The sequence below is a fragment of the Dipodomys ordii genome, unplaced genomic scaffold, assembly GCF_000151885.1.
Source record: "Dipodomys ordii isolate 6190 unplaced genomic scaffold, Dord_2.0 Scaffold160, whole genome shotgun sequence".
Classification (NCBI taxonomy): domain Eukaryota; kingdom Metazoa; phylum Chordata; class Mammalia; order Rodentia; family Heteromyidae; genus Dipodomys; species Dipodomys ordii.
In genome coordinates, this window is record NW_012267376.1 from 2,649,569 (window position 1) to 2,676,849 (window position 27,281).

At 45.6% G+C, this 27,281-nt stretch overlaps 1 protein-coding gene across 1 annotated transcript in view; it reads right to left on the reverse strand.

Moving 5' to 3' along the window:
* Positions 1 to 26,978, reverse strand: part of Pkd1l1 (polycystic kidney disease 1 like 1) — a 113,896-nt gene extending 86,918 nt beyond the window's left edge. Inside the window, exons 1-10 of the mRNA XM_013032942.1 lie at positions 26,891 to 26,978; positions 21,062 to 21,240; positions 17,533 to 17,683; positions 15,431 to 15,601; positions 13,952 to 14,071; positions 13,302 to 13,470; positions 12,587 to 12,826; positions 9,581 to 9,713; positions 4,921 to 5,127; positions 531 to 712 (exon numbers count right to left, since the gene is read on the reverse strand). Of these exons, the coding sequence (XP_012888396.1) occupies positions 531 to 712; positions 4,921 to 5,127; positions 9,581 to 9,713; positions 12,587 to 12,826; positions 13,302 to 13,470; positions 13,952 to 14,071; positions 15,431 to 15,601; positions 17,533 to 17,683; positions 21,062 to 21,240; positions 26,891 to 26,978 (1,640 nt within the window). The remainder of the gene's footprint in view (positions 1 to 530; positions 713 to 4,920; positions 5,128 to 9,580; positions 9,714 to 12,586; positions 12,827 to 13,301; positions 13,471 to 13,951; positions 14,072 to 15,430; positions 15,602 to 17,532; positions 17,684 to 21,061; positions 21,241 to 26,890) is intronic.
* Between the last annotated feature and the right edge of the window lie 303 nt (positions 26,979 to 27,281).

Genomic DNA, 27,281 nt, shown 5'->3' on the forward strand with positions numbered 1-27,281 from the left:
GTGTGTGTGTGTGTGTGTGTGTGTGAGAGAGAGAGAGAGAGAGAGAGAGAGAGAGAGAAAGAGAGAGAGTCTTGGGGCCTCAACTTAGGGCTTGGGTGCTGTCCCTGAGCTTTATTTTTGCTCTGAACATTTTTGCTCAAGGCTAATGCTCTATCACTTAAGCCACAGCTCCACTTCTGTCTTTCTGGTGGTTAATTAGAGATGAGTCTTTTGGACTTTCTTGGACTTTCCTTTCTGGACTGACTTCAAACTGCAATCCTCAGATCTCAGCCTTCTAAATAGCTAGGATTATCAGAGCCAAGCTTACTAACTTTTTTTTTTGGAGGGGGGGACCTGGATTGGCCTCAAACCAAGATCATCCTGGTCTCTGTCTCCTGAGTACCAGTAAAACCAGGCATATGTCACTATACCTGTCAACATTATCTTTTGATCCTAAATAAAAACTATTTTGACAAAATCCCAAACCCAGTTTTCCCAGTGTTCTTAAGCCTGATTTTGAAGTAGTCACAGTCTGAGACTCACAGCCTCACCTGAGAACGGCGCCTCTGTTGTCAGGGTCATAGGACTGAGACCCACTGAGGACGATGGGGACCAGGGCGACCCTGGGGACAAAGAGGTGCGTGCCCGCTGAGATCACACTGACAGGGACCCTGGATCGCACCTCCACAGCTACGCAGTAGTTGCTGTGTACCACACTGCCTTTGATCTGCACCTGTGGGGCCACAGACAAGGGGGCGATTCACATGAAACACTAGAAAGGAAACTTGTACATCGATGTACCATCTCTATCCCAGCTAAACCAGTCACAGCTGTCTAAATAAACCACCTAGTGTGGTTCCATCAGAGGCAGGGCAGGGGCCAATAGGTGTACAAACAAAAGTATGCAAGAAAAGGTCTAGGTGTTGCCTCAGATCACAATGGCATCTGTGTGCATTTAGCTTCCAAACCTCCGTCCTTAAAAACTACCTATGGTGTTGACATGGGTTTGCCTTTCTTTTCTTTCCTTTGAGCTTCTTTCTAACACCAAAACATATAATGGTAGTTAAGAACTGTTCCAGAGCCAGGAGTTGGCCTATAATCCTAGCTACTCAGGAGGCTCAGGAGGCTGAGATCTGAAGATCTCAGTTCAAAGCCAGCCCAGGCAGAAAAAAAAAAAAGAGAAAGAAATCCACAACAAAGCTGGAAGTGGACTTATGGTATGCCTTAAGTGAAAAAGCTCATGGCCAGTGCCCAGGTCCTGAGTTGAAGCCCCAGAATCAAAAAAATCTTTTTAATAAAAAAGAAAGAAATGTTTGCAAGCCAGATGCCAATAGCTCACACCTATAATCCTAACTGCTCGGGAGACTGAGATCTGAGGATTGAGCTACCTCTGGCAGGAAAGTCCATGAACCTCTTATCTCTAGTTAAACAGCAGAAGCTGGAAGTGGAGATGTGGCTTGAGTGGTAGAGTGCCAGCCTTGAGCAAAAATAGCCAAGTGAGAGTGTGAAACCCTGACTGAGCTCAAGCCCCAGAACCGGCACAAAACCAAAACAAAACGAAAAACTAAAACAAGAAACGGCCTCACACTTGGTTTTCTTGCCATAGTTGCCACTCTATTGCTTGAACCACACCTCCAATCCAGCAGTTTTACTGGTAAATTAGAGATAAGAATCTTAACCCCATAAGTCTCAAAACTATTGCATAGCTAGGATTACAAGTGCAAGCCACAAATGCTAGGCTTAGAACCTGATCCAAGTGGTAGAGTGTCTGCCTGGCACGTGCAAGGCCCAGGGTTCAAACCCCAGGACCACCTAAATGTTCATTATAAAGCTTCATTCCATTTGAAAACACCCATTCTAACTCCTAGGTCTCAGCTTTAGTCCTCCTGGATTTTCTCTCAACAGATGCATGTGGCTCTCTACTGGCCACTCCCTGGAGTCCTTGCCTTGTTTATTTATTCATTCATGCATTTGTTTGCTTGTTTGTCTTAGACTCCTTTCTTTCCTTTCATCCCATGAAGATAACTTCCTAGCACCCTCTTCCCCTCTGCACTCCTGGGGTGCACTCACTGCTCCGTTTCCACTCTCTCACGCCCTCGAGATTCCACATAGCTCCAACCCACTGCCTAGATGGGCACTGTGTCCCTGTCCCAAATGTCAACCAGCCTAGGCTTCTGTCATTGTGAGAAGTCCCCACTGGGGCTTATGTCCAGCCCACTTCCTACCATGCACTGCACTTGACTTCATGCTCCAGGCCACTCCCCCCTCAGCGCTTCCTGACCCTGCTTAGATGGGAACCACCTCTTCTATTGCTCTTGCTCTCCATCTACCTCCTCCAAAGGCTGCGTAAGCAAATGTGCAACATCAGTTTGTCTGTACCTCCCTTGCCTGCACACAGAAGGACAGAATGAACACTCAGTTTTCTTTCTTTCTTTTTTAATATTTTTTATTATTATTATCTTTAAGTAGTTGTACAAAGAATTTCCCATTCTACAAAATAATCTATGAATACAAGAGCACTCAGTTTTCATTGAGGCCATGAAGAGTAGCCTGACCTCCCTTTCACTCATCTGGTGTTACAGATTTTCTTGGACTTTTCCCTATAATTGTTGCCCCCTCCCTTTGGTATTTAGGGCTAAGAAGGTGCTCTACCGCTTGAGCCATGCTCCCAGCCCTTTTTTGTCGGTCATGGGGCATGAACTCCATGAGGGTGCTCTCCCTCAGCTCTTCAGTTCAAGGCTAGTGCTCTACCACTTGAGCCACAGCGCCACTTCCAGCTTTCTGAGTGGTTTATTGAAGCTAAGAGTCTCATGGACTTCTCCTGCCCTGGCTGCTTTGAACCATGATCCTCAGATCTCAGCTTCCTGAGTTGCTAGGGTTATAGACGTGAGCCACCGGCAGCCGGCTTCCCCCAGACATTTTTGTTTTCATTACTTTTTGGATAGTGTCTTGTATTTTTGCCCAGGTTCAGCCTTGGACTACAATTCTTCTTATACCTCTCAGTAGCTGGACTTATAGGCATGAGCCGCCAAACCTGGCTTTTCCTTTGATTCTTTTTTTTTTTTTTTGGTCGGTCGTGGAGCTTGAACTCTGGACCTGGGAGCTGTCCCTCAGCTCTTCAGCTCAAGGCGAGCTCTCTACCACTTGAGCTACAGCGCCACTTCCGGCTTTCTGGTGGTTTTTGTTGGAGATAGGAGTCTCACGGTCTCTCCTGCCCGGGCTGGCTTTGAACCTCGATCCTCAGATCTCAGCCTCCTGAGTAGCTAGGATTACAGGCGTGAGCCACCAGCGCCCAGCTTTTCCTTTGATTCTTATAATTAGTTACCATGATACACATTGCTCCCTTCCCACTCCCACAGCTACTCTTTTTCCCCTCCTCTGCTTTTCATTCCACTGCAGCTACCTGTTTTAGTCTCTAAGTATCTTCCTTTCTTCCTTTCTTCCTTCCTTCTTTCCTTCCTCCCTCCCTTCCTTCCTTCCTTCTTTCCTTCCTCCCTCCCTTCCTTCCTTCCTTCTTTCCTTCCTTCCTTCCTTCCTCCCTTCTTCCTTCCTTCCTTCCCTCCTCCCTCCCTTTTTTTGGAGACAGGAACTTGTTATGTAGCCCCAATTGGCCTTAACCTAATAATTCTTCCGTTTTAGCCTCCGAAGTGCTGGAATCCAGGCATGCACCACTGCTGGCTCTGAGTATTTCTCAACTTCACTTTAGGAACACTCTCCCAGCATTCCACCTTTCATCTGTTTCCAGTTCTCTCTCAGTATTTTCACAGAGGAGTATGTCTCAGACTTGGACACAGTTTTTGTGGTTTTTTTTTTTTTCCATTTCCTACAACTGACAGAGCGTCCCTCACAGCATGGCCTCTGTCAGTTGTCGGGGTCCAGCTCACACTGGGGTGAGTATAACTGACAGAGCGTCCCTCACAGCATGGCCTCTGTCAGTTGTCGGGGTCCAGCTCACACTGGGGTGAGTACAGGAACTGGAAGGGCACATGAGCATGGGTCCATCCATGGCAATCAGTGCAGGCTCAGGGCTCCGGCCTCCCTGACTAGTGCCAGCTTTCATGCTGAGGGACCCTGGGGCTGAGGGACCCTGGGACAAGCTTGAACCAAGGCTCCTGTGACCCCAAGAGGGAAAGATCCCCATTCCTCCACATCAGAGATTTTAGGGGTTCCTGCTGTGGCCTTAAGAAGCACCTCTTCAGCCAGGTCTTCTTTATCTCACTATCATCTGTCCCCAAACCCTCCCTCCACTATTCCAAGCTATTGTCATCTGCCCGTCACCCCTCCCCTGCTTTTCATGCCAGCGATCAACTCTTTAAAGCACCCCTCCTTCAAGAAGCAGTGGCCTTCTCCTTGAACCCATGTATTATTATTTTCCAGACAAAACTGAGCCCCAAGCCCTGAGCACTGAGCACTAAGCAGAGAGCACTATGCACTGGCTGAGGTCAGAGCACCCTGTAGCTTAGGCAAAGTAGGTATACAGGGAGGTTTTGTTAAAAGATCTAGAAGGAAGTTCAGCACCTGAATTTCATGCCTATAATCCTAGCCACTCGGAAGGCTGAAATCTTAGGACCGCGGTCGAAGCTAGCACAGGCAGGAAAGTCCATGAGACTCTTATCTCCAATTAACCAGCAAAAAGCCAGAAGTGGTTCAAGTAGTAGAGTGCTAGCCTTTAGCAAAAAATATACGAAACAGCACCTGACCTTAAGTTCAAGCCCCAGTAATGGGGGGAAAAAAATCTAGGAGTCTTTTTCATTGCTTACTCGGCAAACATTGGAACATAGGTTCTCCCAGGAAAATGAAACACTTTTCTTAAAATCCTATCCATGCCTTAAAAAAAAAACCTTTTGTTAGAAGAGGCTCAGGGTTAGAATGCAGGCTGGTGGAAAGTCCTGTGTCCCTGGGCCAGCAGGAGGGGAGGGGAGCGGGCTGACTTTGACTGACCTTCGCAATGGCGGTGTAGTTCCCACACTCCAGTGTGTAGCTTGGCAGCAGGATGGTCTGTCTGTGAGTGTGGATGCCAGCAGGGAGGACAACAAGAGACCTCTGGGAGTCTAGAAAGTTCCAGGTGTAAGAAAGACCTTGGGAGATGTCACAGAGGACAGCAGCTTCAAACGTTACTTCCAGTCTCAGGGTCTGAGACCGCCATATCTGAGGATCAACATGAGAAGACATCCCATCATATCCCTCCATGTACAGCAATATTGTCAACAACTAGAGACATTCAGGAAGAAATCCTCAATTATTTGTTTGCAAAACTATAGGGTGGGACTATAGATCCACCCGAATAAATATTACATTTATTTTATAGATAAATGTAAAAAGTAAAAATCTAAAAACAAGAGAAATCATAAGCTGGGAAGTAGTGACTCACTCCTGTAACCCTAGGTAGGAGTGAGATCTGAGGAAGCTGAGATTGTGGATCAAGGTTTGAAGCCAACTCAAGTAGAAAAGTCCATGAGATTCTTTTTTTGTTTTTTTTTGGGGGGGGTCCGGTCATGGGGCCTGAATTCTGGGCCTGGGCACTGTCCCTCAGCTTTTCAGCTCAAGGCTAGCGCTCTACCACTTGAGCCACAGCGCCACTTCCAGCTTTTTTCTTTTTTGCTTATGTCGTGCTGAGGAATCGAACCCAGGGCCTCATGCATGCAAGGCAAGCACTCTACCACTGAGCCACCTTCCCAGCCCCTCCATGAGATTCTTATATCTGAGTAATTAGCAAAATCCTGGAGATGGAGCTAAAAGACAGTGCCTGACCTGAGTTCAAGCTCTAGTGTATACACACACACACACACACACACACACACACACACACAGAAAAAATGTCTATAGTTACATATACTAAGGGGAAAATGATTCTTTGTAAGAACAGAATTAAAGGGATAGGAAGGTAGCTCAGTGGTAGACTGCTTGCCTTGCACGCATGAGGCCCTGGGTTTGATTCCTCAGCATCACGTAAGCAGAAAAAGCTGAAAGTGGCGATGTGGCTCAAGTGGTAGAGTGCTAGCCTTGAGCTGAAGAGCCCCAAGCCCAGAGTTCAGGCCCTACAACTGACCAAAAAAAAAATTAAAAGAAAGTTATCAAAGAAGATTGCTAGATACTATTACATAAATATGTAAACTTCTGAATATCAAAATGTGCATTCAGAAAAATAGAATGAAAAAGAAAAATATCTGTAATATATGACGCAGACTTGCTTTATCATTTTTCTTTGCAAAAACATTCAAAAGTCTTTCTCAGAGACCAGAACCTTTGAATTGTACTCTCTCTATATATATATCAAACAATCTTACCTTATCTCACCTCAACAATTAGCAATGATTTGTTTCTTTTTTTTTTGTTTGTTTGTCAGTCGTGGGGCATGAACTCTGGGCCTGGGTACTGTCCCCTCAGCTCTTCAGCTCAAGGTAAGTGCTCTACCACTTGAGCCACAGAGCCACTTCCAGTTTTCTGGTGGTTAACTAGAGATACGAGTCTCACGGACTTTCCTGCCCAGTCTGTCTTTGAACCATAATCCTCAGATCTCAGCCTCCTGAGTAGCTAGGATTACAGACAGGCATGAGCCACTGGCACCTAGCTGGCAGTGATCTCTTAATACAAAACTACATCATAATAAAATTTCTCTGTCTCCAAAATACATTTGTAATTGTTTGATTTCAATGAACCAAGGTTTGTGTAGAGAGAGAGAGACAGAGGGAGAGAGGGAGAGAGAGTGTGTCTCCCTTGATGTAAACCTGTCCCTTCCTGTCATGCTGTCCTTTTCAAGCTCATTTTGCCTCATCTTATCCTCTGAGAACATACCTATTGCCCCATCTCAACACCAAGCCTGTGCCCTCCTCAACACCAGGCCTGGCATGACTCAGTGACGCTTTGCCCCCAGCATGGAAAATAATCCAGGCCAGAGGGCATCAGGATGGAGATTCTGCCCTGTTCCTGCAGGGTGGCTTTCCAGGCCTGATGCTAGCTAGGTACATGGGCTCCTCCTAGAGGACTTTCTTCTCCTTGAAGTTTCCATTAGAATTAAGCAGGAAATAATCTCTTACTAAGTGGAATTTTAAGAAACATTGGTGCTCATTGTAAAGTGGAATTTTACTTCTGTCCTCCCCTCCCCCTTCCCCCTCCTCCTCTCCCCCTACCCCCCTCCCTCCTCCATTGTACAGGTCCTGGGGCTTGAACTCAGGGGCTTGAACTCAGGGTCTGGGCACTGTCACTTTGTTGAAGGCTAGCACTCTGCCACTTTACTTTTAGTTTAATTTATTGGAGATATGAGTCTCATGGACTTCCCTACCTGAGCTGGATCCAACCTGTTTAATTATTTTTACATTATTTATATGATTTCCACTTTGAATATGATGCCATTTTAAGATTTTTCACAAAATTGTTATGTGCTATAATACTGATTATAATTTGTATTATACATACATTATGCATGCATATATTATACATATATTATAATATAAATTATAATATTATAATCATAATGCCAATCACTGTAAGAATACTTATCAGTTCATTAACAATAATAAACATTAAAAATATATAATATGCTGTGGGGGTGAAAAGTGATTCAGATCCCTGATACACTGGGTACATAGCTGGACAATGGCTGGGCTTGTCCAGGTCCTGACCTGTCCCTCAGCTTTGTCACATGCAGGTGTCACGCCTACAGAAACACAAACACACAGAAAGATGTGCCTACACAACATCATTGCCAAGTGTCTTGTAAAAAATGGGAAATCTTGCCAGGCCCTGGTAGCTCACGCCTGTAATCTTAGCTACTCAGGAGACTGAGATCTGAGGACCTCAGTTTGAAGCCAGCCTGGGCAGGAAAGTCCCTGAGACTCTTATCTCCAATAAATCACAGAAAAAATCTGGAATTGATGCTATAGTTCAAGTGGTAGAACGTTAGTCTTGAGCAAAAAGGAGCTTAGGGATAGTGCCCAGGCCCAGAGTTCATGGCCCAGGACTAGCAAAAAAAAAAGAAAGAAAAGAAAAAGAAAAAAAAAGAAAGGAAGAGAGGGAAGAAGGAAGGAAGAGATGAAGGAGGGAAGGAAGGAAGGAAGGAAGAAAGGAAACGAGGAAGGAAAGGAGGGAGGGAAGGAGGAAGGAAAGGAGAGAGGGAGGAAGGGTGAGGGAGAGAGGGAGGGAAGAAGGGAGTAAAGCAGGGAGAGGGAGGAAGGGAGGGAGAGAAAAAGAGAGGGGAAAGAGAGGGAGGGAAGGAAGGAGGGATGAATCTGGAAATCACCAATAGTCAATAATCACATTCAATAATCACAATGTGTAATTTGTGTTTATGATTTAACACATGCCGCCATGGAAATGGTATAATCAAGACTCTGTGTGTGTGTGTGTGTGTGTGTGTGCATGCGTGCGTGCGTGCGTGCGTGCGCGCACGCGCGCGCACGCACACCAGTAGTGAGGCTTGAATTTAGGGCCTCATATTCTCCCTTGGTTTTTTGGCTTAAAGCTGGTACTCTTGTACCATACCTTCACTTTGGCTTTTTGATGGTTAATTGAAGAGGAGTTTCAGACTTCTCTGCCCAGGATGGCTTTGAACTGAGACTTTCAGTTCTCAGCTTCCTGAGTAGCTAGAACTACAGGCAAGAGCCACAGCACCCAATAAGAGAAAGTGGTCACATGACCTCCCAATGATCCCAATTGTGTGACAGATACACATTTCCTCTGCATACAATAAGCACTAAAAGAATACTGAAAATCAGTATGTGGGGTGGTTAGATCACTACTGATCTTCTGTTGCTTATATTTCAGCCAATTTCCATGATCTCCCCTGCATATTCTGGGGTGCAAGACAGGACAAAGACCCAGCAGCTGCCTTCTCCAGACTTCCTAACCATCACAGAAAGCATTCTGGCAAATGTTCACTCATTGGTTTAAATTCCTATGTGAGCACCTTTGCCCCCAAAATGAAAAAATATGCTTTGAATCAAAGACATCAAAAGGAACATAAAAATTTTAAAGCCATCCTATTTCCCCTAACCTACCTATTATTGGTGCTCAACAAATACTTGGTTTTTTTTTTTTTTGTGCCAGTCCTGAGGCTTGAACTTAGGCCCTGGGCACTATCCTTGAGCTTTTTTGTTCAATGCTGGTGCTCTACCATTTGAGCCACAACACCACTTTTGGCTTTTTCTGTGATTAATTGGAGATAAGAGGCTCACAGACTCCTGCCCAGGCTGGCTTCAAATCTTGATCCTCCAATTTCAGCCTCTTGAGTAGCTAGGATTACAGGCATGAGCCACCAGCACCTGGCTAGTCATTTAATTTTCATTTTACATTTTCTTTAAAACATTACAGATCACTGTCCAAGAAAACAAAACAAAAGCCCTCAAGTGCGCTGTGCCGGACCCCAGAGTCGCACAGGCAAATAAAGGACTATTCATACACAAGAAAACAGCCTCTCCCTCACCCAGGCTCCCCTCAGTCCCCAAAGCAGCCCAGATACTCCAAAGCCCTTACAGAGGTTCTTTTGAGGCTGAACTCCACAAAGCCCCCTTCACTCCCCACAGAGCCCAGGTCCCAATCCTGGGTTTGACTGGGAGGCAGCGAGAGAAGGAAGTTGGAAAGCAGCCCCAGGCCCTGGCCCTACCTGGACCTTGGCAGGCCCCATGTTCTTCACTGGGGGTGGCTGGCAGGGCTCCCGCACGATGAAAAGCTGCTTTCTTAGGACGGCAGAGCTGACGTTATTAAAGGCCAGGACCTCCACTCTGAATTCTCCCTCCCTGGAAGGGGAAAAGCAGAGGAATGAGCAGATGGAGCTGGCTGCCCACTGAGCCTCATTCACTCAGCAAGGATCTATGTGGTTCTGTGTGTGTAGAAATACTGGGGCTTGAACTCAGGGTCTAGGCTCTGTCCCTAAGCTGTTTTGCTCAAGGCTAGTGCTCTACCACTTGATCTACTGCTCCACTTATACCATTATTTAAATTTTTTTATTGTGAAAATACTGTACAGAGGGGTTACAATTACATGGGCAAGATAATGAGTCCATTTCTTATCAAGCATTGTAGCCTCCTCTTTTGTTTCCCCTTCCCATCCCTTCCCATCCTCCCCCCCACACCCCCTCCACTTTTACTTTTTTGCTGGTTAATCTCACAGACTTTCTTGCCTAGGCTTTGAACTGAAATCTTCAGATCTCAGCCTCATGAGTACCTAAGATTACAGGCATGAGCCACCAGTGCCTGTCTGGCTGTCTGTCTGTCTGTCTGTCTCTGTCTCTCTGTCTGTCTGTCTCTGTCTGTCTCTGTCTATCTCTGTCTCTCTCCCCCCCCCCAGCCCTTCTCTCTGTCTTGTGGAAGACAGTATTGTTGTTTCAACTCAAGCCTCTCACTTACTAGGCAGGGGCTTTACCACTTGAGCCATGCTTTTTGCTTTAGCTAGTTTTGGTGTTTTTTTAAAATAAGGTCTCATGGTTTTGCCTGGCCTGGCCTGTACCACCATTCTCTTATTTGTCCCTTCTGCACAGCTAGAGTCACAATGCACCTAGCTTATTAGTTAAGATGAGGTCTTAACTCATTTTTTTAAGGCTCGGCTCAAATCAAGCTTATCTCAGCCTCTGCCTCCTGAGTATTTGGGATTATAGGTGTAAACCACTGTGCCCAGCTTTAAGGATCAGACTTCTGGACTAATCTCTTAAGGCCTTGCAAACCCAGGAGATTGAGATAAGTCCCCAGGTAAGCTGGCCCTCCATTTAGGCCCCAGGGATGGTGAAAGGGCTTCAGCTGTGGAGAGGCAGGGCAGGGGGAATGTGGAAAGGAGGCAGGATGTGCTGACTTGGCAAATTCTGCAAAATGGCTTCAAGACTTTGAAATTTGAACAGAAAAATAGGTCCATCAGAACATCACAAATCCAACTTTTCCTTTCTTTTCCTTTCCTTTCCTTTCTCTTTGTGTGTGTCCTAGGGCTTGAATGGCAGGGTCTGGACACTGTCCCTGAGCATTTTTGCTCAAAGCTAGTGCTGTACCACTTGAGGCACAGCTCCACTTTAGCTTTTTGGTGATTAATTGAAGGTCAGAGTCTCACAGATTTTCCTGCCAAAGCTGGTTTTGAACCATGATCCTCAGATCTCAGCCTTCTTAGTAGCTAGGATTACAGGTGTGAGCCAGGCAAATTCAAGTTTTCTAAGACCAGACTGTCACCTGCCATCTTGCAGCTTCAGAGAGGAAGGTGGCACGCCTACTGAGATGAAGGCTGGGAGAGGTTTGACCCATGCCCTGTCATATCCAGAGGCTGGGACAGAGATCCTGGAACCAAAAAGCACAATCCCAGGCCCCTGGGCTCCAGACATCTGCTGAGCACACACCAATCCATCAGGTACTATTGCTCAATTTCTTGCCTACCTGCAAGTCTATTTCCAATAGAAAAGTCCCAGTGGGCTTCTCTAGGGAGGACCATTTAGGAGTCCCCATGAAAGGGAGGACAGACCACAGACACAGGGGCCTGGGAAGTCCTGTATTAGAAGAAACCTGTGATCATTCCCTGGGCCTGCCCCACACAGGCCTTGCTTTCTGGATGTTTGGCACACTCAGAAATCCCTCTGTGGCAGCACAAAGATGGCTCATCACTGCAATCCTGGCTACTCAGGAGGCTGAGACCTGAGGATCGAGATTCAAAAACAGCCCAAGGCAAACACATCCCTGAGACTTTCATCACCAATTTATCAGGGAAAAAAAAGAACTTGAAGTGTAATTCAAGTGACAGAGCAGCAGCCATCAGCAAGAAAGCTAGGCAAGAGCATAAGGCCCTGGGTTCAAGCCCCAGTATGAACACACACACACACACACACACACACACACACGGAGGAATTATATATCTGTACAATTATATATCTGTACAATATTTGATAGCAATAACAAATGTATGCTATGCTTTCCTTAGTTATTTTAGAGTATACGCCTTTACTGTTTACTGTAAAATTGGTTAGTTATGTGTCAATAGCCCCACGTATCTTGGGTTTACCTAAATTGCATCAACAGGCCACATTAAATGGTTGAGCTGCACCACCTAGGGGTGGTGTTTGCACATGAACAAATCAAATAATGTCATGTTTCTCACATACATTCCATTGTGAAAGGATACATGCCTGTAGCTTCCTAACACTCCAGGTAAACAGTGGGTGCTCAATAATGACTGAAATAAATGGAAGCATCCACATTCTTCCTTCTGATGCTGAAACCTTTATAATTTGTCCCAGGTACCTCACTTTTTTCTTTTCTGGTGCCAGTCTTAGGGCTTGAATTCAGGGCCTGGGCACTGTCCCTAAGCTTTTGTGCTCAAGGCTAGTGCTCTACCACTAGAGCCACAGCTTCACATCCAGACTTTTGGTGGTAATTGGAAATAAGAGTCTCCTGGACTTTCCTGCACATACTGGCTTTGAACCATGATCCTCAGACCTCAGCCTCTTGAGTAGCTAGGATTACAGGAATGAGCTTCTCCCTTGAACTGGAAGCTCCTCCAGAGCCACAGCCCGGTTTGATCTGTCTCTATTTATTATCTGCCACCTACATCACCTAAAAAGCAGTTTCCCAAGAGTAAATACTTGAGAAGCTGATCTTAGCTGCCTCCTGCAGCAAGCTGTTGCCTATCCCACATGACTTACCTGCTGTAGATGTGGCTGGTGGAGCTGTTCCCTGAGCTGACAATACCATCCCCAAAGTCCCACCAATAGGCAACATCTGTGCCAAAGTTGATTCTGCACTCAAAGGCCACACTGGTGTTTACCAAGGCTGAGGAGGTAGACATGAGCCGATTGGCCACAATTCTCTTCTGCACCCTGATGAGATGTGGCTCTGAGACCACACTGTCCATCCCACTAGAAGCCTTGACTGTCACGTGGTACCTGCAGGATGGAGCAGGAAAGCAATGTGGGCAGGAAAGCCACATGGAAAGATACAAACACAGGGCTGAGGAGAATCTTCAATAGAAAGGCAGAGGGTAGAGGGTTAATTTGTAGGAATTATGCAAGTACCCAATGACTTTCACCTCCTGAGGATGGTCTCTCCTCTTCAACCAGGGGGTGAGCATCTTGCTCACCTTTGTGGAAAGGATGCCTCAGAGCACACTGCTGGCTGAGATGGGATTTGAACCCAGGATCATCAAACTGCAAAGCCTGTCACTTAGAATGTACTAACAGAAAGCAAATCTTTCCCTCTTGAAATATCTTAGGCCTGAGCTCAGTTCAAAGAAGTAGTCAGTGGCTTATTATACAATCATATGACACCCATAGAACTATTCTGATAGCTGTGAGACAATGCTCAGTCTGAATGCCGGCTATGCTACCATGGCTGCCCACCGTGACCACTGTGTTTACAGACCACTTAGGGAGGTGGAGCCTTCTTCTAATACTTCTGGAAGTTGTCAGCACTGGTGGATCATCTCCAAAATACCAGGAAAACTCCAGGGGTATGGTTTCCTTGGTAACAGCCACAAAGGTGATATCTGTGTCTGCAGGAAACACAGTTCCATTTGTGTAGACAGAGATAGCTACAACAGAGGGGGGAGGGGGATGTCAACAACTGAGGGAATGGCATCCATCCAGAGAAGTAGCATCCTCACTGTCACTGACTCAAGGACCAAGCCATGGGTCACAGCCTCCCGATGTGAGCTCAGGGCTGGACCAAGGAGCAGTTGCAGGGCAGGGCAGTGGGCGGGCCTGGGTTCAAAGGCCTTTGGGAATAGCTTAGAAGGCAAAATGCAGCCCCTTGGGAAATTATGCTTGGAAGGGTACAGAAGATGGAGCTGTAGATGACTATGTGGTCGTCCCCTGCCTTCCCTGTGTGGTAGCCTCAGAACCTATGGTTTCTGAAGAAAAAATTGCAGATGGACACCAGGCCTGCTGAACCAAAGGGTGGGATCTCAGGCAGAACTGCCAGTGAAACCTGTGCTGCCTACAGCGTTGGTAATGTCAGGCAAGGTAAAGGTGGGGCAGGGGTCTTTTTAATCTAGAATTGGAACTAAAACATACATTGCATCTCATACCGAACAGTCACACTGGGCCAAGGCTGGCGGCCACCAGCTTGGGACAGAGAAATAAAGGACACATTGTATGATGAGATGGATGAAAAACGATGTATTACAATAGTACCTAAAACAAGAAAAGACAGAAATATACCCATGAAATTAATTCACTTCTGTCAATATTTTCCATTTTTAACTTCCTTCTTTTTTTTTTTGTCTTTTCTTTTTTGGTACTGGGGATCGAACCCACGACGTTGCACTTGCTAGGCAAGCGCTTTGCCACTGAGCTACATCCCAGCCCTTTAACTTCCTTCTTTAAATTCCAATCATTTTGAAAATTTGGATCCTAGGCTCTGAGATAAGACAGATCTGGGGGAAAATACTTTATCACAGAATTCCTCTCATTAAACTTTTCTTTAGCTGGGTATTGGTGGCTCATGATTATAATCCTAAATACTTAGAAGACTAAGACTGTAGTAAGGATTGTAGTTCAAAGCTGTTTAGGAACAGCTTGAAAGGCAAAATGGCAGGAATGTCCATGAGACTCTTATCCAGCTAACCATCAAAAAGCTAGAAGTGGAGCTGTGCCTCAAGAGCTAGAGAACCATATTGATCAATAAAAGCTAAGAGACAGTACCCAGGCCCTATGTTCAAGCTCAAGTAATGGCACCAAGAAACAATGGCAACAGAAAAGAAATAGAACACCTGCTGCAGGTAGGTGTGGGGACAGTATGAGGAAACAGGAGGGAGTGTAAGTTCCTGTCACACTACAGTCCCTGGCTTTGGCTGTGGCTAGCCATCTGCCCTTAATGTTTCCCTCCCTCTTCCAGCGCCCCCCCACCCCACACACACACCAGCATCCGTCTACAAGGCTCATCATGGCTGCCAACTCCTGCTTCATATAGTCTTTATCCCCTCAGTTATGATAAGCTCCCTCTTCTGAAACCTCCCAGGCCCTGTCTAGGCCCTTTTCAGAGTACTTTGCTGACCTGTCTACCATTTTTCATTCAGATATGTTAATGCCTTCATTGATTAGCAATTCCCAGAGGTCAGGATCTTTATGATTCCATCTACATTGTAGCGTTATTCTCCAGTAACTATTGCATGAGGAAATAAATGATGGAACCTCAATTGGATTCAGAACTGTGATAACTTGAATAGTGTGTGTGTGTATGTATGTGTGTGTGTGTGAGAGGGTGGGGGGAGAAGTTCAATCTACATTTCTTTTTTTTTTTCTTTTGGTCAGTTGTGGGGCCTGAACTCGGCCTGGGTGGTGTCCCTCAGCTCTTCAGCTGAAGGCTAGCATTCTACCACTTGAGTGTCAAAAGTCCCATTTCCGGATTTTTCTGCTTATGTGGTGCTGAGGAATCAAACCCAGGACCTCATGCATGCAAGGCAAGCACTCTATCACTGAGCCACCTTCCCAGCCCCCAGTCTACATTTCTGGTTGAAGTCTGATTGTTCAGTGTCCAGACATGGGCCTTACTTTTCTGCTTCAGGCTGGAATTGGCAAAGACAAGGACCTCCCCCTGATGGATGCTGCTGGAATTCATGAACACTGACATAGCCTCACTGCCAGTTTTCACATAATAAGGCCCAAGCTCCACTTCCACACCATACAACTCACAAAGAACAGCCTTGAGCTTATAGACTCCTTCTGGGAAAAGAAAAGAGACATTTGATGAACTTTTAGACAGGCATCACAGTTAACAGTCAAAATGGGCAACTAGTCTGGGAAGTGATATCATAAAGGATCTTTCTTATCTCCCTTCCAGCAGGACCATTTTCTGGGAGTGTGTCAGTCCAGTACACTGAGCCCCATACTTGACAAATAGTTTAATGTTCTACTGGGTTGAAATTCTTCCTTTTTGCAGTGGTGGGGTTTGAATTCAGGACCTTGCACTTGCTAGGCAGGTGCTCTATTGCTAAGACACTCCTTCAGCTTCATAAAATTTTTAAGCAAGGGGTCGTGTATTTTCATTTTCTACTTGGCCCTGAGAATAATAGAGTCAGCCTTGTGCTGATACTTACAGTATGAAATATTTGCAGTATGAAAATAGATAGTGGTCATCTCATGGCTAGGCAAAACATACTTAAATATCTAAATTAGATATATCAAAGAATGGTTAGAGCAGAACAACAACAACAAAAAAACGCTAAACCATTACCCTTTGTTTCCTCATATTTAAAATATACCTATAAGCCAGATGCCAATGGCTCAATCCTATAATCTTAGATAATAAGGAACTTGGGATCTGAGGATCATGATTCAAAGCCAAATGGGGAAGAAAAGTCTATGAGATTCGGTTTCCAAAATAACCAGCAAAAAGCATTTGGGCATTGGTGGCTCATGTAATTCTAGCTACACAGGAGGCTGAGATCTGAAGATCATGGTTTGAAACCATTTCAGGCAGGAAAGTGAGACTCTTATCTCAATTAATCACCAAGAAGCCAAAAGTAGAGCTGTGGCTCAAGTAGTAAAATACTAGTCTTGAGCACAAAAGCTCAAGGACAGTGCCCACGTCCTGAGTTCAAGCCTAGTACTGGCACTCAAAAAAAGAACAGGGCTGGAAGTATGGCTGAAGTGGTAGAGCACCAGCTATGCAAGCAAGCTGAGTGCTAGGCCTGAATTCAAACGTGTGTGTGTGTGTGTGTGTGTGTGTGTGTGTGTGTATGAATTCAAACATGTGTTTGTGTGTGCATGAATTCAAACGTGTGTGTGTGTATGAATGTATGTATGACTATGATGTCTTTGTGGGTCCTCACACTGTGATGAATTCTTTCTTTATCTTTGAGTTGATGATCTTGTGGTCAATGGTCAATCGATTTACCAAGTTATTGTGTAGCAGAGTTTGTCCCCTCTTGCTTGTCTTGGGACCTGTCATTGCTACCATATGAAGTAGCTTGCCTGACCTGCTGAAAAATAAGACACCTTACTGAACTGTCCTATACAAGCTCCTCTGGAGAACCACCAGGCTGACCAACAGCTGGTTTATAGGTTTATGAATGAACACACTAAAACAGCCCAGATCCAAAGAACTCCCAACAGAACTGTGAACTTAACACATGGTTGTGTTTAAGGCCTCAGGCTTAGGTTGATTTAATGATAAGATTACTGACAGAATCTCACAGCATGAGGAAGGCTTTAGCAATTCTCTAACCTAGTTCCTAAATGTTAGATGATCTCTGGTGAATCATATTGCTGGATGTGGTGGTGTGCTTGTCTTGCTACTACCAACAGGAGTCCAACACAGGCAGATATCACCCAGGCACTCTCCTAGAAGGAACTAAGGCACTATCTCAAAAATAGCCAGCAAAAGACAGGGCTGGAGGCATGGCCCAGTGGTAAAAGGACTTGCCTACCAAGGGCAAAACTTTGAACTTAAATCTTAGAAAAACAGAAAGAAAAAGAAAGAAAGGAAGAAGGAAGGAAGGAAGGAAAGAAAGAAAGAGAGAGAGAGAGAAAGGGGGAAGGAAGCAAGCAAGCAAGCAAGCAAGCAAGCATATGCATAGTTAAGGGTTGACCACGCCCCAAACAGGACATGTACATGAGCCACTACATAGGAAGGCCGTTCGTATGTGTTGTACCTTTCCTGTACTGGTGGCAGGCAGTTACCATCATTGTCTTGGTCATGTTGCAGAGCCTCATTTCAGCCCGAGAAGTGTCCCCAAAATCCACCAGCAGACAAAAGGCCTCTCCAGAAACCACATGAACACAGAACCCAGGAATTAGAGGTGTCTGAGTATCCAACGCAGGAAAGCAACAGACCGCCGGGCTGCTGTAAGTATGATCAGGACCTTGTGCTGGGCTGGCCCCAGGAGGACACTGCACAAGGGGATGGATCCTCTCAGGGCTGGATGGAGAAGCAGGACAGCAAGAGATGCAAGAAGTGCCAGGGGGAAAGCCCAAGGAGCTGTGGGAGAAAAGTGGAGAAGTCAGATTTCAAGATGGTTCAGGAAGGGGTGGGGACAACAGCACGAGGTAGGCTAAGAGAGAGGGTGTGGGCAGCCTGGCCAGGCCAGCCCTCTGGAAGCAAGGCCCAAGAAACCTGGGGGAAGCCTCCAATCACTGGTCCCCACTGGGTCCTATCTAGCACATCACTGAACACTTAAGAGACAGGCACCCAATGCTGCTGGCACCTGGCTCATTTGGCTTTTGATTACTGTAAAAAGAGAAAAACATACAAGCAAACGAAAAGCCAGCTGAGTGCATGTGGCTCACTCCTGTAATCCTAACTACTCAGGAGGTTGCAAACTGAGGACTGTGGTTTGAAGCCAGCCCAAGTAGAAAAAAATCTGTAAGACTATTATCTCTAGTTAGCCAGAAAAAAGAACTGGAGGCATGGCTCATGGCTCAGAGTGCCAGTCCTGTGGAGTAACAGCTGGGGCTGAGTTCAAGTCCCAGTGTCACACACACACACACACACACACACACACACACACATCATAAAAATTTTAGGGGGGGAGGAGTGAGGGAGGAAAGGGATGGTAGGAGAAAAACAAAGGAGGGGGTAACAATGCTTGACAAGAAATGTACTCATTATTTATATAACTGTAACCCCTCTGTATACAGCATCTTTACAAAAATGACATTTAAAAAAATTTTATTTGTTATTTGCAATAACTAGTATACATCTAGAACAAGCAGAAAAGGTCAAAAGCTATGAACGTATGATCATATAAGATGATGCTAAGTGAAATGAACCCCAAGATAGTGACACAAGAGGTTTTTTATCTTTGTTGCTGTTGTTTTTAATGTACTTATAATGTACTATATGATTTTCTTGTTTCTTTTGTATGTTCTTCCCCCATGGTATAACCCTTGTTTTCACTGTATTTGATTCCAGTGCACTGCATCTTGTATATACATTTTTCTAATTTGGGGAGGGGAAGGGAAAAAACCAAATGCTGAAATAAGGATACAGGTTGAACCATGATAACAATGAGATATACAAGACACTATGTTGAAAACAAACTTTATAACTTTGGGGGGGGGTGAGGGAGGAGTTGGGAAGGTGGAGAGGGAAGGAAGGGTAGGGGAAAAACAAAGGAGGGGGTAACAATGCTCGATAGGAAATGGACTCATTACCTTACTCATGTAATTGCATTTTTGTGACTGGCTTATTTTCCAAAGCATAATGTCCTCACAGTCCAACAATGATTGCTGTTGTTTTGAAGTCCCTGTACTATGCACCATGAACTACACATCCTTATGGTATCTGCTATTTGCACCCAGCTGAGACCAATGCACTTCCTGAGGTCACATTGCTTTAAAATACTTTTTTTTAAAAAAATTTTAACATCAGGAATGGGGACTCTGTGTCTAACTCATCCCCGCCTCAAAACAGCCCTTGACTCTGACTTTGTGATTCTTCTTAAGTCCTGTGTCATTTGCTGGTTCAGCAAAACCTGACTGAGCTGTGGTTTGTCGACATACCTGTTCAGAAGAGCTGGTGGTTTTCTAGTAACAACATCAAACACAGCTTTACTACTTGTTTTCAAATTATTCTACAAGGGGAGAGGAAAAAAAATAAATGAGAAGTGCTTAGGAAAACCTGGCACCTTTGAGAAAGTAAAATTCTTCATTCCCAAAGTAGTGGCTGGCCACGGTAGCGTCCTGGGTGCTGGGTTTGAGAGACAATGCAGCAAGGAAGAGGCGAGCTCTGCAATGCTTGCTTTTGGAAGGACAGGGGCACAAAGGGCAAATGCTGTGCTGTGCCATTTTGAGATGTGATACTCTAACTGCGCTAATGGAATTCAGACTCGGAGCTGTGCCCAGAACAGAGGTGAGAGGCAGCAGAAATGGATGGAACACCCCAGCCTCGTTAGAAGAATGTCACCAAAGCCAATGGGACTGTAGTGACCTGCGGGCCCCAAAAGGACCAGAAGTGACCTCAGAATTAGTGACCATCAAGAGGATCCAATCAGGACCTTTTCTCGTTCTAAAAGAGATGGAGTGTTGTGGACAGACGTGGCTCCATCTGACCAGTGCTGTCACGGCATCTGTTTGGCCACTGTATAGTGGCTATGGGAAGACAGGGTGAAGGCGGAAGACCCATCCAGACAGGTGACAATGACATGTGCCAGTGAGGCCAGGCACCTGGAGGGCGGATGATGGATGGAGAGCTGCTGGGAGGGGAGGCCAGACTCCAATCAGTGACAGGGGCTTGTTACATGCTGAGAGCTTGGGGTAAGGGAAAGCCAATGGGGAGGCTTTGCCATCTCTGCTTTGCCCTGTGCAGCCTTCCTCGTGGCCCAAATTTCCTCCATTTCTCCACACATATGTGAAAGACGAATACTACTCTGGATTGGTTTTGCTTGTTTGTTTGTGGTCTAGGTGCGAACTTATTTAAAGCTGGCCACTCCAAGTAGCTTTTGATCTTTTCTTGCCCTGTCCCTCACAGCAACCCTCTCCTTCTTCCCTCCCACCCTGAGGGCTGAATACTGTCACTTCCCTAGGCTCCATAACCCCACCACCATGGCCTTTCTGATGTAAATGAACTTATGGACCTCCAAGAAGCCCAGACATTAGGGGCAAAAACCAACAAAAAAAACTAGTGTTACCAGATGCTGGTGGCTCATGCTTGTAGTCTTAGCTACTCAGAAGGCTGAGATCTGAGGATAAGAGCTCAAAGTCAGCCTGGACAGAAAAGTCTGTGAGACTCTTATCTCCAATTAACCATCAAAAAGCCAGAAATGGAGGTGAGGCTCAAGTGATAGTGCCAAAGTGAGTGAAAAAGGCTCTTAAGTAGCACTGGGCCTTGAGTTCAAGCCCCAGTACAAACAAAGCCCAAACCCCTGGTGTTTTGGTGCTTAGGCTGCTTGCAACCTTGCCAATGTATTGAGTCATAGGTGGAGGTGAGGTTCAGCTTTTTTTGCTTCCTGAAGGCATGCCTTCATCATGCCTTCTGGGCTCTAGCATGAAATTCAAATTTCTCATCACAGAATGAAACTTTTAGAACTACAACCCGTTTCAGCCATATAAACACCCAGGGTGTAAACGCATGCCTGATGAAATCCTGCTAAAATCCAAAGGCAGGGTACAAGCATTCTGTTCTCAGGAGAAAAGTCCAAATTTCCCTGAACATAGAGTAACCCAGTGTAGGTTAAGGCATACCTTCTCTAGAGGATGCAGCAAATATGGCGTCTGTGACTCCATAGCTTTGGCCATCCCTCCCGGAGTCCATAGAGGCCGGCTTTCCTTCTTGTCACTCACAAAGAAATCAGGATTTGGCTGGACTTCTACAGAAGAAGAAGAACACAGGTGGCAGTTGGCAATGTGCAGGAGGGTGAGGGCTGCAACGGACAAGACTCTAGGTCAAGGACAAGACCCTATGCAGAAGGGCAAGGCCACTCTGGAGATACAAAGGCCAATTATGAAGCCAGGCATCCTTGGGATACGTGCTGACCAGCTGCCCTGTCCTGTGAATCTCTGTCTACAATGACTTAGGCATACCTAAGCCTAGAGATGACCTTGGACACACCAGCCCTGGCACACAGTGGAGTGATACTCCTAGGGGTTGGATCCTGAGATGATGAGAGTGAGGGGGTTCACTAAGCGGTGGGCAGAAAAGGGGTGGACACTGTAATCCAGAGGAACAGGGGAAGGTATAAGGAACAAACAGGAAGACCAACAAGGATATCCTCAAGTTTGACACCAGGATGATCCCACTGGCCACCTGGCTGTGACCACAGATTGCAGGTGAGAAGGAAGGAAGGCCTTGCCAAGCAGACTACAGTGGAAGCTAAGAATGGTTCAGGGCTCTTGGGACACTGTGGTCTCTACGTATGTGGGTGTTTGAAAGGATTCAAAAACTAAAGAAGGCATTTCTTGCAGGGGCATGGCTCATGCCTGTAATCCTAGCTACTTAGGAGGCTGAGATCTGAGGATCACAGTTTGAAAGCCAGCCTAGGGAGGAAAGCCTGGAAGACTTTTTTTTTGGGGGGGGTCTGGTCATGGGGCCTGAACTCTGGGCCTGGGTGCTGTCCCTCAGCTCTTCAGCTCAAGGCTAGCGCTCTACCACTCTTGAGCCACAGCGCCACTTCTGGCTTTTTTTCTTTTTTGCTTATGTGGTGCTGAGGAATCGAACCCAGTGCCTCATGCATGCAAGGCAGGCACTCTACCACTGAGCCACCTTCTCAGCCCAGCCCAGGAGACTTCTATTTCCAATTAGCCATCAAAAAATATCTGGAAGTAGAGCTGGGGTTCAGTTGGTAGAGCATTAACTTTGAGCAAAAAAAAAGCTCAGGGACAGTACTGCCCAGGCCCTGAGTTCAAGCCCCAGGACTGGCGAAGGAAGAAGGAGGAGGTGGTAGAGGAGGAGGAAGAGGAAGAAGACGAGGAGGGAGAGGAGAAAGAGGAAGAAGAAAGAGAGGAAGAGCAGGAAGAGGGATAGGGGAGAGAGAAGAAGAAGGGGAGGAGCGATAAGGGAGGAGGGTTAGAAAGAACCACATAGTGTTCTCAGAGTGCTACTCTCTCTGTCTCCACCACACATCCTTTTCAAAGGGTCCTTGTCCCTAGAGCCTGATGAGTGGCAGGAGAGACTGGAAGATGATGAGGGTCAAGGAGCTTGCTCAGTTCTGACAAATTTTTTCTGATGAGTCACAAGAGAACCCCAAGACACCTTTTGCTTTCTCAGTTAGGAAACTAGAGACTTTACGGCTGCTGTGAACATTGGAGCAGGGTTTCAAGTTCACCAGGACAAGACTGGGCCATCCAGAGGGCTGTTTCAAATCCCTTACATATGGTCACCCCACTGGGCAGTGACACTGATATTCAACATCTCCTGAGTTTTCTAAGCTTCCCAGGACAATCTCTAAGTAATCTAAAGATTCTGAGCTGAGTTCATTATTTACTTTCAAGAGTAGAGTATATTAATATCATCTCATCATAATACAAGTGAAAAAAATAACATAAAGCTGGAATTCTAAGCATTGTTTTAAAATGTGTTCAAACTCCACTGGGTGCTAGTGGCTTACACCTGTAATCTTAACAGCACATCAGGCTGAGATCTGAGGATCATTTGAAACCAGCCTGGGTAGGAAAAGCCCATGAGATTCTTATCTCCAATTAACCACCAAAAAGCCAGAAGTGGAGCTGTGGCTCAAGTGGTAGAGTGCCCAGGGACAGTGCCCAGGCCCTGAGTTCAAGCCCCAAGACTGTCACACCATACACATACACACACACACACACACACACACACACACACAGTTCAAACCTTAGCTTCCAACCACAGGCTTAAACTTGGTACAGCTATGGGGAAAGATGTTTAGAAAATGTTTAAAAGTGCGCTATGAGGGAAGATGTTTAGAAAATGTTTAAAAGTGAGCCTCAGGGCTGGGAAGTTGGCTCAGTGGTAGAGTGCTTGCCTTGCATGTATGAGGCTCTGGGTTCGATTTCTCAGCACCACAAATGCAGAAAAAAGCTGAAGTAATGCTGTGACTCAAACAGTAGGGTGCTAGCCTTGAGCTGAAGAGCTGAGGGACAGTGCCCAGGCCCAGAGTTCAGCCAAGAGCCACGGCAGGACACTGGTGGTTCACACCTATAATCCTAGCTACTCAGGAGGTTGAGATCTGAGGATCACAGTTCAAAGACAGCCTGGGCAGAAAAGGCCATGAGACTCTTATCTCCAATAAACCACTCAGAAAACTGAAAATGGCTCTGTGGCTCAAGTGGTAGAGCACTAGCCTTGAGCTGAAGAGCTGAGGGACAGCACCTAGGCCCAGAGTTCAAGCTCCATGACCAACAACAAAAAAAAAAAATTGAGCAATTGTAACTTGTCTTCCATTTCTCTGATAAATCACTAAAGAAGATTGCTTTCCTCAAACAAGCTGACACATGTCTGACATTTCCTTTAAAAATAAATATTTTTAGGGGCTGGGAAGGTGGCTCAGTGGTAAAGTGCTTGCTTTGCACGCATGAGGCCCTGGGTTCAATTCCTCAGCACCACATAAGCAGAAAAAGCTGGAAGTGGTATTGTGGCTCAAGTGGTAGAGCACTAGCCTTGAGCTGAAGAGCTGAGGGAGAGTGCCCAGGCCCAGAGTTCAGGCCCCAGGATCAACAAAAATAAAATAAATAAATAAATAAATATTTTTAGGAGTCATCAGATCTATTAAATGGATAACCCAGGTTGAGAGCTCAAAATTTCTACTTAAGGCTGCACACTGATGCTCACACCTGTAATCCTACTGACTCAGGAGTCCGAGATCTGAGAATCACCATTCAAAGTAGGCACAGGCAGGAAAGTCCATGAGAGTCTTATCTTCAATTAACAATCAAAAAGCCTGAACTGGTGCTATGGCTCAAGTGGGAGAGTGCCTGCTTGGAGTGAAAATGCTTATGAACAACACTTAGGCCCAGAGTTCAAGCTCCATATCAACACACACACACACACACACACACACACACACACACACACAGTCCTTCTACTTAATATGGGCAGAAGGGAAAACACTGTATGAAAGGAAACATACTCAGTACATGACTCATGTGATTTTAATCCCTCTATACATCACATATATAACAGTAAAGTAACTTAAAAGGAGAATATGAGCAATTAACCATCAGAATTATTTTTTAATTAAAAAAAGCCAAACATGGTGCTGCACACCTAGAATCCCAGAACTCAGAAGGATAAGGCAGGATCAAGGTCAACCTCAAACTCAAACAACAACAACAACAAAACCCTAATATAGAAAATAGTTCAGTCTTAGACACTTGCCTGGTCTTTACAATGCCCTGGAGTTGATCCCCAGCACCTCAAATAATGATGATGATGATGATAATAATAATAATAATAGAAACATTATTTTATGTTTAGGAGTAAGAACCTACACAGATACTTGGGCTCAGGGAGTCACTTCCCAGAATCTGAACATTCCAGTCACTGGCCTCTGGGGACCCCATTCTAGACTCAGGGTACCCCTGAGGGTGATAGCTTCACCCTTCCTTTATCAAAGTCCAGGGTAGCCAGAGAAAGATTAGATATAGATATAGATATAGATGATAGATAGATATATGTGTGTGTGTCATGTGTCTGTGTATACATACACACACACATATAGAGGGGGGGGAGGGAGAGAGTGTTAAAATATACTACCCTGGCATGTTTACTATTTAAGTTAAAGACCCTTGAAAAAGTCTCAAGTGCAAGATCACTGTGACCTTTGTCCTGGTTCTTAAAAGCAGACCATAATAATTCCCATGTGAATAGTATTAGAAATAAAAGCAACATCTAATCATGGTCAGGAAGTTGGGACAGGAAGTTGAGGCCTACAGAATTCAGTTCCAATGGGCTTGAGTAACTAGCCCTTATCTTCCTGGGCTTGATCCATGGCGAGAGTCTCCATCCCTAGGCCTGTCATATTGAATACCTTATGCATTTATGTTCTCTGTCCAACTCCATCTATGAGTAATGGGCTTTAAATGCTTCTTTAGGTCTTCAGTTCCTTATTTGGACTGATAGACCATGTAAAATCTACTGTAAACAGATATGAATTCTCTCTCCCATTAATCTACCATATGTCAATCTAATTTGTAGGTCCAGCAGGGGCCCTATGAGGATGGAGATAAAATTTTGTTGCCTCTATATCAGCAACCTGTATTTATTGTCCCAACCCCAGGATGGGAGACCTCCCAGTGGAAGAGGATGAGCCCATAGGCTAGGGTTCAGACAGGGATTCAAACTCCAAGGTTGCCTCCCTCCAGGATGAGGCTGGGTGGGCTGCTCTACCCTCTCATTGGTAGACAGATGTAACACAGCAAGCTCACAGGTGACCTTGGCCATACTGTGGTGGTCGTACCCTTTCCCAAGGCCTTACCAACTGGTCCTCTGCAGCAGAAGGGGCTAAGCACACAGGTACAAAGATGAAGATCCTGGCTCTCCTCAGTCCTCACAGGGCTCCTGCCACAGAAGGAAGGACAGCAAGCATCCTGCAGACACCTAAGCATAGGAATAAAGGGAGGGGGGGAATGAACTCAAGCCCCATCATTAATCACAGCCCCTCCATTCACATCCACACTTCTGCCTCTGATTAAGAATGTGATAGCTTCTCTAGTCTGCATTTCCAAACGTTCCCAAATTCCTTCAGAGCAGTTCCAAATCCTTCTCATCTGCACAGTCAGATAGGCACAGAAATAACAGTACTCTGGGCACTGATTTTTTTTTTAAATTTGACCTTGTGATATAGCTGACATAGAAAAGCTGGCAGAGGACTGTAGCCTACACAGCTGGCAGATGGCAGGATAAGCTGATATACTCAAACCTGCCAGACAAGGAAATGGAGGCATGGGCTAGGACTGTGGCTTAATGATAGAATGCTCTCCTAGCATGCATGAAGCTCCAAGTTTGATTCCTCAGTACCACATGCACAGAAAAAGCTGGAAGTGACACTGTAGCTCAAGTGGTAGAGTGCTAGCCTTGAGCAAAAAGAAGCTCAGGGACAGTGCCGAGGCCCTGAGTTCAAGCTCTAGGACTGGAAAAAGAAAGAAATAAAGAAAATAAAAGAAAAAAGGAAATAGAGGTAGAGGACTACAAGAATGAGGAAATAAGAGGACCAAGAGAATGAGGAAATAAGGACTGTATAGTAAATAGGAAGGAAGTGGAAAGGAGAGCCACCAATCAGAAAGCAGTTTTCAAGGACTCCTTCCTCATTATGGAACTTAACACCCAGCTCTGTACGAGGAAGACAACAGAAGATGGTTGAAGACAGCACAAGATGGCTGTTTCTCTGCCATCTTGCTCTTCCAGTAAGCTTTTCCATCATTGTGTCCTAGGTTCTTGTTTGAATTCTTCTCTTGCCAGATGCAAGGACTCTGTTAGTTCAGCAGTCCTATACTTTCTAGTAACAAACATACTTGATATGTTGACTGGGAAGTTAGGACTTCATATGTCTTCCTCTGACTTGGACTCTGAGTAGTTATACTTGCATTCCTGTGACAAAATACCTGACATAAACAGCATAAAGGAGAAAAGATCCACCTGGCCATGATGACAGGAGGTGAGATTAGAACAGAGCAGCTCCCATTGCGGCATCGAGATAGCAAAGAGACAGAGAAGGGTGGGACCAGGACAAGACACCTGTCCCCAGAGACCTACATCCTCCAGTCTCCCAAAACTACTAGAATCTTCTAGATGGTTCATCCCAACCCCACCGGGACTTCATCTCTAAGCCATAACAATTGGATGTAATTAACATTTCTGTTGTAAGATGCAGTCGATCAACCTCTCCCAAGAACAGTACTGGCTCACCTTTCCTGGTCTGTGGAGATGCACTTGGTGTTGGCCTCTGCCACACCCTGTGTCAGGTGATCCTGGATACTCTGGTCATCAGACAAG